This window comes from Dromaius novaehollandiae, chromosome 1 (assembly GCF_036370855.1).
Source record: "Dromaius novaehollandiae isolate bDroNov1 chromosome 1, bDroNov1.hap1, whole genome shotgun sequence".
NCBI classification, from domain to species: Eukaryota; Metazoa; Chordata; class Aves; order Casuariiformes; family Dromaiidae; genus Dromaius; species Dromaius novaehollandiae.
Window position 1 is genome coordinate 73,120,320 of NC_088098.1, and position 22,028 is coordinate 73,142,347.

The window sequence follows — 22,028 nt, forward strand, 5'->3', positions numbered from 1 at the left end:
TCTCATCATCTTCAAAAGAATTAAAAAATATCTACTATAAAGACCACAGCTAACAACCACAGCTTTTCAGAAAGGTGTAATTCTCCCTAAGAAAGGTAAAGCTAGTGTAGAGCAGAGATGCACCATTCCTGGAGATGAGTGTATGAATAGGAAATGAATTATGAGATCCTGTATACACTTCTTGTGGAAAAGATGTGCATACAAACAAGCAATATGTGACACAACTGCTATTGATAACGCAGATTAACATTGCAGTGTTTATATACTAAGGTGATAAGCATATAGGAACGTATATGGAATGGAATAGCATTACAACAGACTAATGCTGCTTGATCTATTTCTTGGAAATATAAGTTCAGCTCTTGAAGTAACTGTAGAAAGAGATCATTCATTCAGATGAATGTTCCCATATGTGGTCTTTAAACAAATTTCAGCATGACTGACAATTTTTTTCTTAGATGCGGAGTCAGAAATGGAGCAAGGGATTTTGAGAGGTGTGATGAAGGGTACTTATTCATACTACATTCCTACTACACCTGCCTTTATACAATATTTCTCCTTTCAAATCCATGCTTTACCTCACACTAAATACATTCAGAACTCAGAAGATCAAAGCAACATAATATTTTTCAACATCTGATGAGGGTTAGTGTCCACAATACAGTATACAGTATCACATGAATTGCTCATTACTATACATCTTTCTGCCCTCAATCTTGGCTACAACTTGCGAGTCAGTATCAAGACACTGATTTTGATAAGGAGAGAGCAGAGAAGAAAATGAAGCTAGCAGTAAAAGCCACAAGACACCACAGGAGGGTGCTATACACAGCCACAGTGTTCATCTAGCAGGAACAGTTGAAGGCAGCATGATTTTATGCTTCCCATAGAGGTTGAAAGCAGAAATAAGTCTTTTTTCTTCACAGCATTTCAGAATGAATCCATCTATCTGTAATCAGAGATTCCAAACAAAAGGGCAACAGTAGTATTAGCCTGAGATCTGTGTTGGTTGTAATGCCACCGTCAACTGAGGCCCATTGCTAACATAGTGAGTCAGAATTAGCTCAACAAATGACTGACTCTGTGACTCTATAAATATTTTACTGTACATATAGTATGACAGAGAATAACTTCTCTCTGTCTCAAAACACCAGCAGTTGTTCTTTACATAAATAATATATCTTCAGAGGACTCTAGGATTCTTAGAATGAAATTGTTGTATGAAGGGATATACGCTTTTACGCATCAGTATGTAACAATATACTGATTGTTTATAAGTACAGATATATTTTACTGTGTCCAGGTACGTTTCTTTTGCACACCTCTCTTACTTTTAGGTGGATAACCAAATCCACAGCACTGTATTGTACACTGCACAGCATACGTACCATTACCTACTTTTCACTAAGGCTGTTTACAGCAATTTAGAAGAATAATTTTGAACTACTGGTCCCCTTCCCATCTCACCAATGAAAGTCAGGTTGTATTGCTATGTAGAATCTTATGAAGATAACAGGAGCAGAAAGTATCCCATGAGATTTCTCCTAATTTTCCAGGGCATAAGCAACTCCCCTATATCCCAGTGAAATAAAGAGTGCTCCCCACTGTAATCTAATGTATCTTGTGGGTCCCCAGTAATACAAAACCTGTACGTATTCTTGGGACTTTCTTTAAAGTATCCTCCAGCACAGTGGAGGTTCTGCTGTCCAACTGTCCAAGTAAGTGTGACATGCTCTTCCCAGAACCTGTCTTTTCACTTTCCCATCTCAGTGGAGTTCGTGTTCAGAGTCCTCAGGTCTGGGAAGAAAGGTATGCCAACCCACAGAGGTGGCTACTTGCCTCCTCTTATGTAGGTAAAGGGAGACTTGCAAGCAGAGACCTGGAATTCCTCCGGTTTGAGCAGCAGTTTATCCCCTTTATCCTCACTCATCCTGTTTTCTTCTCTCATTCTCTGAACCTAATCTATTAATGTCTCCCTCCAGGGTCAAGAAGAAAAGCTCCCAGTCCTCCCTCTTTGTGTTGGTTTTCTTGTTAGCTCCCTTAACATAATGTCTGACAACAGCTATGCAGACCACTGCTGCACTGCCAGCCTGGCCTTCTTCAGTCATAACATCCCTTCCAAGTAACTACTCTAGTTTTCCTCTCCTTATCTACAGAGTAGCTCCCACTTATAACTTTGCCTTTTCTACAAACCCTCTTTTCTTATTTCTCTCTATGATGGAGCTTGGACAGGGAATGAGTTCATTCACTGTTCACTCTTTGTCCCTGGTTGCTTATAATCATGTCAACTTTATCTAACATAAAACTTAAGGCCTTTGCCTCCACCTGCCTCTATCCCCTCAAACTTGCTGAGTTCCAGTTGCTCTTCAGAGAGATGGTGAAGTGAAAACAATCCCTAGCTCCTCCTTTTGTTCACTTGATTCTAGTGTTCATCACTACTGTGAGTATTACAGCTTGCTTGCGGTAATACCCAGGGCATGCTGTACACGCACCCCATACAATCCTTGCTTTTAAGCACCTGCATCTAGAGAAAGATAAAGCAGACAGTTCAAGCCTCATGACTTCTGCCCATATCCTGATAATGTGATCTTTTCATGATTTAGCACTATTTTACTTTTTTAAACTTAACTATACCGCATTTTCCTCTCTTGACTTTCCTGACTACGTGTTCTCTCCTATAATCAGTTTTTTACTTTTCACTTTTAAGATTCTTGACTAGTATTCTGATGATCACTATCCTTCAGTTTACTCCTGCATCCAATCTATTCACATGGAACTTTCTCAGTGAAGTTGCTGGCCTGGGAAAGGGAAATTCCTAGTTTGCTTCTCTGTTCTATAGGATGCAAAATAGTCTGGTATGAAAAAATCCCCTGGATCAGGCAGAGCAAAAGTCTTATACATGCCAGTACCTAAACCCTACCAACTACCATATGACCTCAGATGGACAAATGCCATACAAAAGCACTCCTTTCGAAATTCCACTGTCAAGAAAATTCTTATGATTTGATTTTTGTACAGAACAAAGCAAGAACTTTAAAACCTTGAAAATTAAGAAATAGTAAGACTGATACTTCTACTTAGTTGTAGTTCTCTGAGGAAAGGAACATAATATTATATGGTCTGGTACCCATTCTTAAATGGGCCAGCTAGCACAGGAAAACACATCACCAAACTCAAGTGAGAAATTTCTGGGTGGACGTATTTTGAAGCAATGCCCAGGAAAGAGCCTAAATTAATGCTTCAGTAAAGATGGACCTTAAATCATCACTGACTGATTTGCCCAGGCTAGAACAATATTAGAGAAGATAAATGCCACCTTCAAGGTGGGACACCAAAGCAGACAAAAACATTCATGTATCTTGATGACAAAAACCCAGCAGGAGTAATCACCCTTCTGCATTACAAGTTATTTGCAGTTTCTACTGGATTTTGAATTTTTTTATCTTCTACAACTGAGTATGGTGGGGTTATATACTATTAAGCAGCTACTGCATTTGCTCTTAAAAATTGTTTTATTTCAGTGGAGAAGGTGATTCCCACATATAGGTTACATTGGACAGGGTCTCTAGTTCTGAAGTCTGTTGACTATTCCCAAAATGTAAGAAAAGCAAGGCTGGTAATAGAAAACTTAAATTCTCTATGTAAAACCTACACTTCCACTGGAAAACATTTAGGATTTTTGCAATCAGATCATTGCAAACCAGCAGGGCAGAAGAATACATAGCCTTATCCAAACAGCTGCTGAGCAGGTGCAATTCCAGTTGAAGTCAGTGTAAGAGGAGGTTACTTGGCATTTCCTAGGATCACGTCTGTAACATATCCTGGGATTCTTCAGGATGAAAGGTGCCCTACTAAAAATAGATAACTACCTCAGAAGCAACACCATGAGAAAACAATAGGCACCACTGACTTAAAATTACCTTTGCTCTACTAGCCCACATAGAAATTCCAAGATAATGCAGCCAAGGATGGGTCAAGACAGCATCAGGAGGAGAAAAAGCCTAGCAGGCCACACAATAATGCCAACATGCAAGACAATGCACTTAGCAGCACTGCTTTCTGCAAGGTGCTACCCTCTCTATTGGGACATGACCTTGGTTTGAGAAAGCCACCAAATTTAAATACCAAATATTAATCAAGATTAAAAATGCAAACCAGGACCAGACATAGCTATTACACAAATACAGGGGTGACTGAGAGAACATGCTATGCCAAGCAACACTAATGGAATGGAATGGGAGATACTCAGCTCTCGTGGTCAATTTATTACTAAAGGAGAAGTATCAATACAGAAGACCAAAAATAATACGTCATGCACAAATATGTGTTTCCTCAATTTAAACCCCCACTATCAACATTTTGTCTAAAGGGGAAATCTGCCAAAGAGATGCACATCTATTGTCCTACGTTACAGGCTGGAAGCAGAGAATTAGATAAAGACTTTCAGAGAAGCCCCTGTCAGCCTGCACTGAATATCTGTTGTCACTATGACTCTAGTTTTTTGGTAGCTAAATTCTGTTTATAACACCATCTGGGGCACACCATAAGGAAAATACATTCATACATTGCCACTTTCACAGCAGGGAAGAAGGTATGGCAGCAATGGCTACTGCGTACTCTTTTGTTTTAGGGAGGTGGGGGTGCCTGGGGAGGAAAGGGAAAGAAAATTTATCAGAAGGCTTTTTTAAGGGGGTATTGCAGAAATACTAATTACTGAAAAGACATTTTTCCTCACAATTTTGTATATAAAGAAAACAGGCTGCTGGTCATCCTATATTCTATACAAATACTGGAAATGCAAACTGTCTGGAAAGAAGAAATAGAATGCCATATCCTGGTATGTGCGCTAATTCATTAACTGCTCTGTGGCTCCAATCCAGCAAAACACTTAAGCACATGAATAGTCCTATCGACAAAGGCCTGAAAGCCTGACCATACATTAAAGTAAAATGCAGTGTAGGCACAAGCCTCTCCCCTGCTTTCAAAGAAACCTACAAAACCTAGAGAACAAAACCACTGCTGCCTCCCTTGGGTATACCATGCAAGGAGTGGGGTCACAGCAGCCACATTCAAGGACAGCTTAGGAAAATGTATTTACAAAATGCGCGTGTATTTGTATATACAAAATTTAAATACATGTGCGTTAGTGGTATTACATATTGTTTTCTAAGCATTGTAAGTGTCCAACATATCTGCAAAATGTAAGGGACATTTATTTGCGAAAAACTTCAGAACTTTTTACTGTTGTCGCTTTTATGGGAAGATAGGTTGCCACTCTGTGAAGATGGAATATGTAGCTCTGTTTTCCCTGAGTTTTCCTCAGAGAAGGAAGCTGAATAAAATGTCAGCCTGAGACACGCAAGAATCCTAGCTTACACAAATCAAATGTCAAGGTTCAAGCCAGTGTGATAACATTTGGTGGGGGCATGAGGGAGAGAAATGAGTGATTCACAGTCTGGAAGGCTATGTTACAAGGTCTGGGTCAGGGGAGATGTGAAAGGTGCTGGAAAAAGATCGGTATAAAATGGAGATGATGAATATATTGTCATTTGATAAAAGTTACCTGTTATCAAGATTTGCTCAGATGGCGCCACCATTAAGGCATTCAAAAAACATTTTCTGGTGACCTCAGACATCCAGATCTTTTATTATCTGAGCAAGTGAATTACACAGAGGACTACTTTAGAGAATAATTATAATTTCTCCTTTTACTACTATTGGTATTTACCTTCACCAAAATAATCTTCTTGCTTCTCCCTCCATATGCTACAACCAGCACCAAACACACACAGTGGGCATGCAGACAAACGCATTTTCCACAAACCAGCAAATCTGATCCCATTCCTGCCACAGAAAGTTAATTTTTTCTGGGACACTCAGCATCAGTTTTCATGTGGAGGCACCTGATATAGCAGGCCTATATTATTAGCCATTTAAGACCAAATGCTATCACCAACACAATGCGTGGAACCCTAACCTACAAGCTGCACTTCAGAAATGAATGAGACTTTATAGGGCAATGGTGGTGTTAGAGTGGAAGAACGTGCTTCTCTCACAAATCTGTATGCTTTGCTGGCACACTCAGGGTAAGAAACATCCTGTGTGTACACATACCTCTCCACTGTTCTCTTATCATTGTTCTTTTTCAATGCATTGAGGCTTACTTGTCATTGCAGAATAGTTTCTCCATCTTAAAACCAGCAGGCTCTCTTTTCTGTGCCAAAGTAACTATCTCAGCACCTGTTTATTGCTCTAGTGCAGTGCATACCTACTTCTTACTATTTTAACTATCATTAGTAGTGTGTGTGATTAGTAATTGCCCCGCATGCATATTCTTAACTACTGAACTGCCTTTAATCTACTTATCACATACCGGTTTCCTTCTGACACTTTTTATCCCCTTTCTCAAAGTTCTGTGTAGCTCCTAAAGACACTTTCGTCCTGCAGATTAGTGGAATGATTTGCAAAGGTCTTGCACAGAAAGTGAAAAGTTTACAGTGGTGGTACAGTTATTCACAGCTTTCTTTACCTGTGCAATGCTGCAACACAAAGAAATAATTGTAATTTATATCACCTTCTGACTGGATCTCTGTTGTTAGCAGATGTTCACAGTCTCCTGACAGCAGGTCAAATCCCACTCAGATGGCGGAGAGTTTGTGGACTTCTGAATCAGTTTGACTGGACTTGTATCTCATCTCCACTTCAGAGAGAACACTACAGCTCTGACTGGAGCAGTCTTTAGCCTTTACAGATTTCATGGTCTAACAAAACTATATTATTTCATCCTAGTTTCCATTTATATACTTAACAACTGGCATTCTGCTCTCTAGAAAGAACAAAGAGGTGAAAGGATAGGATGAAAGAAGATGAAGATACATTGGCAGGGCTGCACATGGAAATAAGCATGACATCTGCTAGCAGCATAACTGGTTCATAGCAATCCCTTACTTTAATGATCTCTCTCTAAGAAAATAAAGGTGAAGAAAATCCTTTGGAAGCTATGAGCCTTTTGTAAGAGGTCAACAAGACTTTGTGACAATAAATAGAGTGCAGTCAGTATTGCTGTGCAAGGGTGAACATGGAAAAAGAGAATTCTTCTTGATAAGCAGCTCTATTTGACTTTTGTACTTTCAAGAAAAGCATCACCTAGACACTGCATATGGATTTTCTGTGAGCAACAGTTTTAACTGGTCAAGGTAAGGGGAAAAATGTGTTTTTTCTGACATCGGATCTTATTGGAGAGTGGGGAAACTTTGTTTCTGCCTTGTAAAAGATTGTGGAAGTCTGAGGGGAGAATAAATATGGAACAGGAAAAAAGGGATGTCATTCAACACAGCCACACTTCTGACAACAACATTGCTTTTGACATAGCACTACGGGTATAGCTCAGCACAGAAGTATCCCCACAAAGTGAGCCATAATAAACACAAAAGTAAAATGAGGTCTTTATAGGTGTTTTTATAGGAAATGAAAAAAACAAAATAACCTCATAGAAATATTTAACCAAGTGACAAATAAATAACCCTTCGATACCTGAAGATATTTTTACATTCTGGATTTGAACACTTGATAGCTAATATCAGGAAGTGAATTTGATGGACAGTCAGAAGTGGTACCATTTACAGCTAGGGCTAGAAAGCCTCAGAGCTGGGTTAAAAGCTATATCCACAGTCTGGACAACAGGAAAGTTTCTTTAGTCACCTTATGCCCCTCTTACATGAAACTCATGAGAACAACATGAAAAATACAAAGAGACTTTCCTGCTCCCACCAAGGCTCTATTTTGAAGTGATTTAACTTCTGAGACTTACTACTGGTGTTCTTTGATTTTATTGTTTTTGTTGCATTTTCACTCCACTGTGGGGCTGCATGGAGCATTTCAGTGAGTTCCTGACAGTTAATCCTCCGGATTAATTCAGAGTTCATAAAGCAGATAAGTGGTCAGCTTCTTTGAGAGCAAGCTCAGGAATGACAGCTCACTATCTCCTTCTGTGAGTTCTCAGAAGATTCCACAGCACAATGTATTTTCAACTAATGCCAGTTGAAGACAAATGGTAACTTAGCCAAATGCCAAAAAGTCATGCTGAGATCTCCATACAAAGCCTTTTCAAAATAAATGTGCAGGTAAACATACTATTCAGGATTCAAGACACAGACATAGATTAGGCCAGGAAAGTATTAAACCACCAAATCATGGTTTAAAACAGGTAATTACAGGATTTTTTTAATGATATATTTTTCCAACCCCAATTAGAGCGGAGTAGTTAAATGTCCATTAGGGAAGCCGTTAGGCCAAATTATAGCTCTTCCTGGGAAGTTTAGAGGGAGTTCTGAAAGTGTTTTGTCTGGGGAGGCAAAGAGCAGAAACTCGTACTGCAGAAGAGCATGTGGGAAAACATACAGCTGTCCCTAAGGGCAGGGTTAGCCAGTCTCACTTCAAGGACAGCTTGAATGCTGCCCTTTGGGAGAACTCACAGGAGTTTTTTGTTTTTCTTTGACCTTTTCCTGAAAAGCTCCCCCAACCCTGAAACATTTCAGCTGAGAAAAGAAACAGGTGATTCAGAAATGCTACCAGGAATATACTCCTTCACCCAACAGATCAGGCTTCATGCTTGTCTTGTTTCTCATATTACGTGTCCAGGTCCTCCCTCTTGATTAGGGTGCTTCATGGACATGCATGTTGCAGTGCATTACAACAGATGAAATCTAGCTGCCTGGCCTATGGAGGCAGACGAGGTTGTTTAACCACAGCTACTACAGTGCTAAGGGCAGCCACTCTGAGTCTCAATGTCCAGAATTTTGATGTTTGTTTGTTTCTATGAATAAAAATGCTAACAAATATTTATTGTTGTTGTTGTTATTATTACAGGAAAAACAGCTACTTCAGAGAACAAAATTTGGTTTAGTGGAAAACCACATTTTTTTCAGAAATAATTTTGACAACATTTGGCTAACCTGTCCAGGCAGTTGTATTACACCTCACTTTTCAGAGCCTACACATTCCCAAGATAAATTTGGCTGCCTTCCCAGTATGAGGGCACAGTGTGGAGAGCCATCAGACACCCTGAATTTCAGTACAAAGTGAAGTTGCTCAGCACCATCAGAAATTGTTCAATTTACAGGATTGAGCCAACAGAAAACCACATGACATACGTTCACAACAGTAAGCTACATATGGGGAGGAAAGGAGTGAGAGTACAGGATTTGCAAATGCACTGTTATCCACCCAGCTGCCTGTGCTACACTTTGATCTTAAACATGTACACGCAATTCATCATCAATCACTGACTGTAAAGTGCAACAGGGATAAAAGAAGAGAATTAAACAACAGACTAAAAGAATTGGGCTTAGGATATCTGCATTGTGTTCCTAGCAAGAGCATACAAAAAAACAGATACCCAGTTTTACAAAACAAATTTGGTGAAATCAACATAATATCAATTAAACCATGCACTCAGTCAAATGGTTCTTTCACAGCTTTTCTGGAAAGCTCTAATTCTTAAGATTTCTACCGAATTCTGTGCAACTTTAGGCAAATTATTTAACTTTCCTGTCTCTCATATCCATAACTTACAGCACATGGCATAATAGCCCTTATTTCAGAGGGAGTTTAGGATGCTGAGGTCATTTTTGTAGACTCCTTCGACAACCTCTGATTAATTAGCAATTAGAGGAGCAAATTACTGTCTGAAACAGACAGAAACTACATCATCCTTAATGAGAAATGCAGGTCATAAGAACCATTCACATTGCTACTTCCCTCACTTGGTCTTTCTAACATTCCAAACAAACGTCAGTTTAAATAACTAACTCTCCTTACACAAAATACTGAAATGCCAACACTCATCATGTGAATTTCTGACAAAAATTAGTGTTTGAGTATGGAGGCTCTTAGTCTTGGCTTGTCTAGGACTTTGCAGTTTGATATGGATTGAAGATAGCAGCTATTACATTATCATCCGCCCATGTTACCTGTAGGGAGAAAACCTGCCAACTCTGGTAAATCAGCAACATAATACAGCGTTCGCAGCACAATGTACTGGATAATATTGGGTTACATTACATGTGCTATGACTTAATCAGCTATAAATGCAGAGGAGAACTTTTAAAGGAGGTACTCCATACTCAAGAGAGGCAAAAGTGTTGTTGCTCTTATTCAAAGGTGAATGCTTTATGTTAGGATGATAGAAGAAATGTATTTTCTGCTTCTCGGTATAGGTAAGTCAGGCAGAGGCTTTTGAAAGTGTTCAGTCATGCTATGTGTTATGCAGAAAAATCAGATAGACAGATTCACTGCACAGGTTCAAAGTTTTGATCAATGGGAACATAGTTCAGAGAATAATTAACTTTGACTTTGCCCAGAACTCTAACATTACATGATGCTCCTCTCCCCGTTATACTTAACCCCTGTACTTCTGCATTTCTTGACTCTCAGGAGAAGCACAAGAGTTGAACTCTCGCAAGGATATCATCCTGATCACTTGCGCATGATTAGCAGATTAGCTTTGCAGTCTCAGCGCATGACCCACTCCACTGAGAATAACATCAGCTTTCAAGGACATGGATGTGGTTCAGGTAGTTTGATTATACTGTGGTTTAGGTAGGAAAGGAATTAGCTAAGTAGAAAGAAAACTGGGAAGAGAGAGGGGATACTGAAAAGAAATGGCATTACTGAGCCAGGGAATTAATGAGACAGAGCAGGGATATAGCTTTTACCTTGTGCTGGCTGTTCCACACCCTTCTTCTGTTCTTCAATCTCTTCTCCTCCCTTTCACCTTATTCCCATCCAGCTGGCTGTCCCCCTCTTTCTCTTACTTTCCATTTAGCTGATATACTCTTACCTCCCTGCTTTCTTCTTTTGTGCCCCCTCTTAAAAATACCACATGGCACTACCACAATGCTTCTGCCATGAAATCATTCACTGTGACTATGTGTTTTCTGCTGTTCTCTGCCCTGCGTTTGCCTTGTCTAATCACACTGTAATTTTTCCAAGTTTGTACAAGCCTTAGCACAATCTGGTCTCATTCTTGACTGGTGCTCAAGTACAAAAAAACCAAAATACCATCAAGAACAGTAACAACAACAACAATTTTCCTACCCAGATACTCTTCAGACATAAAGCTCAGCAGAACATGCAAGTATTGTTAGGCTTGGAAAGTTACATTGCTATTAAATACAAACATGTTTCTTCTTATTTCCATTAATTCCTAACATTTCATAATAGCCCAGAGCAACCTCAAAAATAATTATATGGAATTTAATAATTAATGGAATTCATTAAATGCATAGTATGCACGCCATACACAGGAGGGTAAAGTAGACATGAACAGGCATTTAGCATTTATATCTTGAATTCCTACTAGTTTACAGCCAAAAATACATTGTGGCATCAGCCTCTAAAGAGTTTTCTGCTGGATCACATCTCTGAGATTTGTCATGAATAGCAGAAAAGGAGAATAGTGTCTACAATATGGTCTGCGGCTGATTTCTCTGCACAGTGGAAAACAGAGAGAGACATACACTGAGAGGCCCACAGTGAATGCAGCAGGTATGAAAGACCCCGAGTATCTTTCACACAGAATTCAGAGTTGGCCCTGAATTCATCATTATAATCCTGATGGCATTAGAGACACACAGCATGACACATACGATATATGATATACTTAAAACAGACTCCATTTGTTGTATGCATGTGTGAACGCAAGTTTTTTCTAGAATGCTCTGGCTTAATATTCTTCACAGATCTTTCTTACCTGATGTTTCAGTCAACTGGATGCTAGCCGCCTTTAAAAAACATGTCAGTTCTTTTATTTAGTATAATCTTGCTATATCCAGAGCAGACAGTACGAGCAGAATATTGGTTCACTTCCAGTGCTATTGAATGACTGAGTGTGAAAGTCCCCTTTGCATATTTTCTTAAATTTTTTTTTGACTGTACTACTTTCCAGTGTGTTTTCCCATTCGTGCGTGTAGCTTTCCCATCTTGTCAGCACCGCTAGTCAGTCAAGATCTGAGCTACAGACTGTTCACTGCACTTTCTGTCACACAGGTGTGGAGAGATTTTTGATCTGACTTACAAACTCCCTGCTCCCCCTGGCAAGCTGGCTGCCTGTCACACTGCTGCAGGGTGTTTCAAACAGCTGCTCTTTCCAAGACTCACTCCTTGGCATCTACGGCATCATTATTTCTTGCACACTTCTTTTTCCCCTTTAGTTTCATCCCTTCCCTACCGAATGGCTCTAGTAACAGAGCCATGCAGAGACAACTACCATACCATTATACTATTTCAGCTTTTGGCTCAACAAGAAAACATGTGCATGTCCTACTTTGTTATTTAGTCAGTCTTGCTCAAGTCTGCATCTGTTTTTACTACTGTTCAAGTGCTATACGCAAGTTACACACATGACTTCTTAATTACTTACCGGTTGATATTTTCTAGTACATCTAGGACTATACTTTAAATTTTTATTTATTGTTTTTTTTTCCTTTTTTTTTTTAAGTTGTCTGTTCTGATTACAGACCCTTGAATATTGGACTTCCTATAGGACAAATTCTGCAGAACACTCTTAGAATTCAATTACAGATTTTGGCAAAATCTAGCAATCTGCTATTTTCCCTGAATATTATTGCATTTCTTTTTTCAGTTGCAATGAACTCACCAACATTGCATCCAGCTAACCCAACAGTTTGCTACTGCATTCAATCTCAGCTGAAGCAAAGCAGGGGAGAGTATTGATTACTCAATAAAATTTGGCTTTGTTTCAGAATCAAACCTTAAACAAAGCCCCAGAACATTTTAAAGAGCAATATTTTGTCTTTCAGAAAGTGAGTTGTAAAACTAAGGTAGTATATATGGAGGCTTCGCATTTTCCTGAGTATAAGGATGAAAGGGCTCCAAATTGGTCCTAGGAACTCCAGCAGGGGCCTGCAACCAACTCTACCTGGCTAAGTTTAACTCTGCATCTTGAGAATATACCATAGCTCTCTTTTGATTCCATATTCTACACTATTTCCTCACATCCTGGTTTCCATCTGGACTGAGGAACAGGACTTCAGGTGGTCTGTGGGAGAATCTATCCTGTAGTTCAGACACCATCACAAAGGCTTTACGCAGTACTGAGAAGTTTATGCCTGTTTTCTTACCTATAAAAGGAAGATTGCAACCTCAGGTTTCAGATGCATTTAACAATTTATAAGCCAAAACTGGCATGCCTTTGCCTCCAATTCTAAGATATCCTAAGCAGTCATCATTTAAGCTGACATTTATTGAACACCTTAAATGCGAAATGCTATACATAATGACGGAGAACTATTGACAATTTTGGTGCCTTACTGAAAAAACTGCTTTTGTGGTTTTATTTGCATACTATACTTACTCTTACATCTGTCCTAAACTTTCACCTTATACTGCTTCTATTGTTACACAATTGCTGCTTCCCCTCACAGATGAATGGGAATAAAGTCCACAGTCCCAACCTGCAGACCTCTCCTACTCTGGCTGGGGATCATTTTTCCTTCCTAGGAGCCCTAGCATTATTCTGCCATTACAAAATCCCATTGGATTACAAAAACAGGTGAAAAATAAAAATAAATCATGGAAAGTAGGAAAACAAAAAACTGAACAAAGGCAGTTTTATAGTCCTCAGAACAAGAAGGAACTCAGTAATTCAATGTCAGCTCACCAGAGGACTCCAGTGCTACTACTGCACAATTAACAGGCTTCAAGCATATAATCAAGTTTAACAGGTTACTATGTATCAGCAGAAGCATGGTAACTCTTTTCATAAAGACATTTAGCCCATGGCAAATGGAAGACAATTTGACTTAACATCTCTCTTTCCTCAAGGACTAAACTGTTGCACTTACAGTGTAGAAAGAGACAAGCCATTTTTGAAGCGCAGTCATAGCAGGGTAATTTGATAAATTGTGATAACTCGATTTTGTGTGTAGGAATCCCCAGCTCTGCAAAGAGTGTAAGTCTAATGGTATAAGAGGAAGTGAAAAAGCAATTCCATGTGAAATGGCTTTTTAACAGGCTTGAAAATGATGGTGACAACCATATAAAAAGCTTTTCTGCTGTTTGACCAGACCATCATAATTTCCAGACTTCTATAGCCCAGTACTTCTCCACCTCTTCTTGTCTCCACTTAAAATTACCACTCCTAATTGCACCTGCCTTTTTCTTTTACTAGGCACTCATAGTATAAATAAAATATTGTTACGGAATTATTAGCAGATCTAAAATCATTTGGTCTAAAATCACTATGGTTTTGGGAGACATTCAAGGGTTGGAATTTAAAATGGCAGATGTTTTCCTAGCCACAGAACTCGTAAACTATCAGGCTTGTAAGCAGACCTCCTTTGTGCCGTAGGAGACTTGCTCTCTGGGTGTGGGACAGTAACAGCCTTCTCTACCACTTAAGCTGGGAATTTTGGTTGGAGAGGCAGTTCGTAGCCAGGGCTCCTGAACACAATACGTTTAGTGTAATGCAATGAGGCATCCTGTACCCTTAAAATGAAGTCAGGACTCCAGATCATTTTGAACTTCAGCAGAGTTACAGGCATACGGCTAAACTCTGTCTGTCTTGATACTTTTAGGCCCAATTTAGATTTTTAACCAACTTTGATATCACTGCGACATTAAGGATTGTCTCAGAGGCTTTGCTGAATTGAGGCTTTTCACTTACTACCAAATTGAGGAAAGACATGCTGTAACCCACTCACCTGACTCAGTCACAGCTGTAGTGTATGATATTAATCTCCACATTTATTAAACACATGCTCCCTCTGGAGCTGGAGATGTTACAGTAACAGCTTTTTAATTCTTTTTAAGTCATGAGGAAATACAAATGTGTCTCCAGTATAATTCACAGTGCTCATACCTACTATTGCAATTAAGATGTACTAAGATAAACAACTGCCAAATTTTCCATATCTTTTACCATCCATGTTCCCTCCCTTTCGCTCTCTCTGTCGTTGCTGTTGTTATTGTAATCAAACCAGTACAGGCAAAAATAAATTAGGTAAGTTGTACTGGGCATAGCCTCTTCCCAAAAGATATGCCAAGTTATATGAAATCAGCTGGTGAATAATGAAGAAAATGAAGGAAAGCAAACATTGAGAAACTAGAGTTTGCACTGACTAATGTCAGCCTGGCCTCCCATCGGTATAAAATTCATCCTTCTCTGTAGATCATTAATCCTTTTTGTCCACAGGAAATAATGAGAACACTTCTAGATGGCAAGCAAACATGACATTTGAGACACAAGGATGATGTTAAAAGCCCCTGTCATGAACTCCAGCGTGGCTTTTAACCACAGCTTGTGGGTAGGAGTGTGATGATACACTATCCACCCCTGAAGCACTGAGCCCGACACAGTGCATGTCTGGTAGCTTGAGAAGTGCACACAGCAGCTGACAATTTTAAGGAGGATGCCTCCTGTCAGGAAATACATTTCCCTTGGCTGGTTAGTAAGCAAAAAGAGACATATTCCTTTCTCTGCTTATGCCCCCGCCCCCCACAAGTATCTAATGCCATTTTTCAGGCCTGAAACTACTATATCACTTGAACATGGCTGATGAGCTCAAAGCATGTGAGCAGCACCAGCCTCACTGAGGGCCGAGGCTGGCATGCTGGGCCTGCAGATGGGGCATTGCCAAGGCTTTGCTACTGGTTCTTCTGCTCTGGACTCATTCCACCTCCAAATGCAACCTAAGCACCTTGCATTTGAAAACAGGAAAGAAAAGGTGGTAGGGAACTGCATGAAGAACCCTGTGGTAGATTATTTTAGATTAACTGAGTCCTCGAAGAGACTTTTCGGTGATGTCAAGGACATGGAGATCATGTGACTACATTTGCATTTTTCAGAGATAAAAATGTAATCCCACTGCAATTAATGGATCTTATGCTCAAAGTCAACAAGCTTGCTAAAGCGCATTGTCAGGTCTGAGCCTTTGTGTTTGGATTGCAATGCTGGATGTAAGTTATGCCTTTGCCTACTTCACCCTTGTTTACCAACAGAGGTAATAGACACAATCCAGCACTTGGCATATTTCTGGCTAACTGCTTTGATGAAAGCATTTCTGTATTTTTTCATTCCAACAGTTTCCGCAGAGGCACTTAAAAGTGAGACAGACGAAAGTGAGTAAACAGGGATATTTAAAAAGGCACTTACTCTCTTAGCATGCATGTTTACTCCATCGCCTTTGACAACTAAAATAGATCATTTGTCTCATTTCCTTCTTCCTGCATACCCACCCAATGTATTTAAGTGTAGGATCATGACACAACAGTGTAATGGTTACTCATATTGTAAACTGGCACTTTATTTTTGAAAAGTTGCAAATCGTTTGTTCATAATACACTTTGCAACTGCCTCCAGGCTATTTGGGTTTTTTTTCAGACCTTGAATAATTTGACAACGTTGCTTCAATTAAATGACTGGGTCTTATTTGTCATTTTCTTTATAAACAAGTTAACACAAATATATTCATCCCATGCATTTTTATTATGTGCATGCAGCAGTCAACCTTCAAATCCATCCCCCCTAGTCTTTCCTGCAAAGTAGGATCCCCTTTGCCATAAAAACTCACTATGTCCCTCAATAAATCCGTTCCTTACAAAAAACTTTTGCCTTTTGCCTCTCATTTTTCATGTATTTCATTAGTTTCCATCTTGGATAACTCAATTCTCTTTTATTACAGCTGGGAATTTTTATAATGTGCAAATTGAAATAATGATTGTATTGCAGTGCTCTGCAAGTGGTTTTCATTAAGCCTCCAGCTACTATTCCTTACTCTGTTGGATATCTTTGTGTCAGGGTTACTTTACACTGGACAGAAATTTGAACAATTTATGTTGAAAACAATGACTAAAAGCCTATTAGATAACAACCTTTAAAATACATTGGTTGATGGAGCTTAATTGCATGTCCTTGTCAAACCCAAAAAGCCTCACTTGCTTAAAACTTAACAATCATTCTAAAAAGTGGAACTGTGAGTATATTCCACATTTCTAAAAATCAAAATTACCAATTGTCTTTAAAATTCTGTGTAAACAGGCACACAATGCCAGAAATACACTTACATTTCTGAGAAGCTCAGGTGGTTTTGTTTTCCTGTCAACAGAGTGACTAAATTCATACTCTGTGTTCAGGTAGGATTTTCTGTTTAATTTTAGTGACTCACAATAATTCAGAACTATTGCATGGCTTGTGGAAATTTACAGCATGCTTATGTTGTTGATCATCAGACTCATCTTGCTACTTTGCCGTTTTCTGTTGCCTACTGGTAAATGAGTTTGCTAGCATATATTCCCATTGCTGCCAAGGTCGCCAGAAATCTGAATGTACACGTAAAGAGCCCACTTAATTGCAAAGATTTATAGCTATGCTGTTTTCTTTTCCCTCTTTCCCCTCAAACTTGTCTTCCATGCCTGACATGTACAGAAAAAGGAGAGCATCTTATTCCACTCAAAATCAGCAGCAGACTAGGATCACAGTTCTGCAGGGATTCCTTATTTCTACTGCTAGTGCACAGGCAACAGAAAAGCAGTTTTCTAATTCACCCTAGACAGAGTACTGAACCAAAGAAAAATGACGTGTCAATATAATATCAGCCATCATCAATCTGCAATGAAGCAATGAGCTATATGACTGGCAAAAGAAGATAATCTGTATAACTTCCAGAAGAAAGCTGTTCATTTTGATTTAAGCTTTGATATCATGCTCTCGAAGGTGGAAGACAAGATACCTTTTAAGCAATAAACAGACAAGAGATGTTTTTGTGTTTTGGAAAGTCAGAAGCACAAAGTTGCTGTTTGAAAATCTCTTCTCTGCCTGTCCCAATAGCCTGCTGTTTGAACTCTGCGTATTCCTATATCATATTAACACCTTTGTCTTATTTATTCCTATGCTACAAGTTTGCCTAGCAGAGGAACCAAGCAGTTCCAACCAACAAATACAATGATTTTCAGAGCTCTGAGGAATAAAAGAAAAATTAAGAACAGTTTCTGCATTTCTTTTGGAACACAGTTATTCTCAAAAGCACATGTCACACATTGAAAACTTACCAATAGAGCGATGAATGCAGGTATGCTGGTTATCACTCAGGAAAAAGCCCTCTTTGCACTGACATTCATAGCTACCCATTGTATTTACACAAATCTGCTGGCACCCTCCATTGTTATCCTGACACTCGTCAACATCTATGAGAGAGAAGAAGAAAAAAGTATGAAGTAATATACCTATTCAGAACATAAATCTAACAGAGCAGGGAATCCATGAAAAGGCACACTGTAAATTAAGCTAATAAGAACTACCCAAACCCCATCAGAGTTAATCCAAATTAATCTATCTAATTCTTTTTCCTGCATCCCGAGTTTAAAGTTAACATTAAAAGACCAGTGGGGAGGAGAGTGCAGCTAAGTCTCCATGCACTCTGAGCTGCAAATTGATTTCCAATGCACAATGAATGTTAACGTCCTAAAAGGGCTGTGACCCCATCTGCCAAGTGTGGTGTTGCACTCTGTCATTCCCACTCTACTTGGAAAGATATACTTCAGGCCTACAGTAATTTCTAGCAGGGGTAGCAGGCGAACACAAAGGGCATTACTGGGTGAAAAGAGTCTTTATAGAGTTCTGGTCTTGAACAAAACAGCATGTTTCAATTACTGGAGTCATAACCCCCTACTTTGTCAGTTTGCTTAATGTTGTTTAATGAAAGGAAGGCTTCTTAAATCTAAATGTTCCATGTCTGTACTGTCATTTTAATAGGCAAATATATAAAACCACAAAGGCAGCATTAGCTACTGGCTGTTTTGAGGGTCCCTGCCCACCCCCTTCACCTCTCTTTGGCATTAAAAATTTTATGCTGTGATGTTTAAAAGAGACACATGTTTCAGCACTGTGAGAGCACTGCCACTAAAAGATACCTGACCCACATTCAACCTTGCAGCTCTCTGTTTTGCTCATAAAAGGTATACCCATTCTCTGTTTCCTCTTTGGATAAGAGCAACTTGCCACCTGAGAAATCCGTATTTTGCTCCTTTATGGAGACCCTGCAACCAGTCAGCTATTTCACAGTATGTGCCAACATGTCAGCAAAGAAGTTGGCATGTGTTTTGCTTTCATTTTATCTTCTGGGGCAGGAAGGGGTGGGAGCACAACAGAGCCAAATGACCTGCAACATTCAAAACCTGAGAAAAGCTGGCACAGCTCCTGTAGAATTAATTCCTCCAAGACTGGTCATGATACATTAAGGCAAAACTAAGCTTCTTGGGCCTAGACTCTTCCAGAGCAGTACAGGATGTCTGAAGGGCCGGAGAAATTCAGCTGGCAACTAATGCAGAAATGCAGGCTGGTTCAGGCAGCTTGCTCAGCCAAGCCTGCTATCACTGTCTGTGCTGGTGTGCTGCTTGTGCTTCAGTGCAGATGACAGAAATCATAGCTCTTCTTGCACAGAGAAGAACAGCTCTAGGGTAATTATAGCAGTGCCCAAGGAAACCAGACAGTTGCCTCCTATCTGGAACTACAATAAAAGTGCATAGACAGTCCTTTCCTTTTTTTTAATTCCCCAGGATATCTTTAAGCACTATTGCACCATATTCACTGTATCAACATCTTCCCCACCCACAGTTCTTATTCTTTTCTGGATCTGAATCTTTTTCATAACCCCATCAGAGCAGTTTTGAGGACATAAGAAAAGGAAAGCGCAGACTTTCCTCGACTACTGCAGTGTAGGAAGGAAAGATCAATAAGTCAACTTTGTGAGAGCCTTCAACTGGGAGTCATCAGGCCTTGCTGCCCCAGGAACGTTAGTGCCAACTCAAATTTGTTCCTTCAAAATGACACACTGGGATCTAGATTCTTCTCTCTGGAAGATTAGTGGAACACTTACTGAAGGAAAAAAGTCTCGGTTGATACGTGTATTTTTTTGCTATTTTTTTTGTAATTTTGCTATAAAGTATGTGGCCTTCCAAGCATTCTGTTTATAGTATCACGAAGCAACTTGAACAATTGCCTTCCAGCTCTGATGAATAATCTGAAACAAATGCAATGATTTATAAACATTTTTTTTCTTCTGTAGATAGTAAATGCTGGTGATTTACCACTTCTGTAATGAGATAGCTCAATTTACCACCAACCCCCAAATCCATATGCTAGAATAAAAGTTACTACCATTCAAACTCTTAAAAAAGGTTTTCTATGAAAAGTTTCTTCCAATTGTTTTCAATTACTTGCCTTGAAAAGATTTTAATACGTATTTATGAAGAGAAGGAGTTGAAGAAAGGGAGCAGCTGGGATCTAGGACAACTATCTACATCTCCATCATACACATGCCTTCCAATAAATCTTGGCCTGGTGGTGTAGGAGTAGCACTTTCTTCTTAGGTCTCAATCCTACACTAGGGTCAGGCTTTTTGGAGCACATTGCATTACTGCAGTCTTCAAGGGCAATATTACTTATTATCCACCATACCAAACAATCTATTGGTCATGACTGCCTGGAAAATATTTATTAAATTATTTACTTGTTATTTTTTTCCAGTAAAATCACGTTATGACCAGCCCATTATTAACCTATTTTAGAGAATGAGATAAAAAAGTCTTCCGAAGTTAGCAGAGAACTCCATTGAACCTCAGTGAACACAAGCTTGGATAGATCTGGCAGAATAATTGCTTTATCTATCTGAATTTCTTCAAAGTTCACAAATGAAATAGCTGCCAAAGGGTTTTTTTCTTTCTTTTATTGTTTGTGCAACTCCAGTTCAATGCAGCTCAAGTTACCCAGCTGAACATGTAAACACTGGTAATGCAGCATATGTGAGATTGCATTTTGGACCACATTTTCTAGAGATTAATTCTCACATAAACAGTAAAATAAGTAGCCAGTTTTTCAATAAAGCTCTTCTGGCTCCAGTTTTGGAGGCTCTGCATGTCAGACTGGGCCCTTGACTGTTTTGAAAAACCAAGGGTGGATCCTCAGCAGCTTTAATTGTCCGCACTCTGTATGACAGTTTACACCTGCTGGAGAACTGCCCTCAGGGCCTAACTCTAGATACAGAAAAAAAAGTCACTTCTGATGATATAAAACCTCTTTTGAACATCTGCCCTAAGCCCCAACTAAACCCATCTTAAAGATTTTTAAAGGTATTGAGCATGAATACTAAACTCTCTTTCTTTGTTACTTCTAATAAACTTTTTTTTTTTAGCGCAGACAGATCTTCTTTGGCAATCTTTTGCACAAAATCAGCTACCACTGGTCATCTTATGCCAGATCAGGATTGTCTCCTGGGGACTGCAGCCCCAAGGCAGGGGTTGAAGCTCCCTTTCTTCCTTTAAAATTATATGGAACCTCAAATCCATTTCCTAGGCTCCTTGTCTTTCAAAAGTTGTCTCACCCAGGTTGGCCTCTCCACTTGACAGTGTGCTGATTCTTAGAGTTCTTTATCCACTGCTTATGCGATAGCTGAGCCTCAAAATCCTACTGATGATCCCAAGAAGGGAGCCTGAGCAAGGTTTCCACAAACCTACATAATCCACTCACAAAAAGATGGAAAAATGTTATGGCCGTCCCAAATGGCTGCTCCAACCCTCATCCTCAAACAGAGAAGAAAAACTATGAGAAAGTGAGAATATGTCCTTAAGCCACTCTCTTTAACAATTATCACAAAGAACTGACCCGTGATTGTCTCTACTAAAGGCAATTCTTGATGAAGTGTATAGAAATAACTCAGTTACCACAGCCCTCAACTGCTCCCTACCATCACAGATAGTTAAAGCAACAGTCAGCGCAATGGCTATAATTGTTTAGACAGAGTTTAAAGCCAGAGTGACAAACCCCTGTTTCCAGAGAAACTAGGGCCTGAGCTTTATATTGGCCAGTCATCACCAAGGACCAAAAAGAATAAAGGAAGAGCAAGATCAGGGAGGGGCTGGGAAGGAAGAAAACTTTCAAACGAGAGGAAGAGATAACAGATGCATGTATACATATAAATACATAAGTATATATATATTTATATACCTATGTA

The 22,028-nt window shown here is 39.4% G+C and overlaps 1 protein-coding gene across 4 annotated transcripts in view; it reads right to left on the reverse strand.

Moving 5' to 3' along the window:
* The window catches only part of SCUBE1 (signal peptide, CUB domain and EGF like domain containing 1), a 220,679-nt gene that overhangs the window by 148,620 nt on the left and 50,031 nt on the right, over window positions 1–22,028 (reverse strand). For all 4 annotated transcript variants that reach the window (XM_026114052.2, XM_026114051.2, XM_026114056.2 and 1 more), the window contains exon 4: window positions 18,070–18,204. In XM_026114052.2, the coding sequence (XP_025969837.1) occupies window positions 18,070–18,204 (135 nt within the window). The remainder of the gene's footprint in view (window positions 1–18,069; window positions 18,205–22,028) is intronic.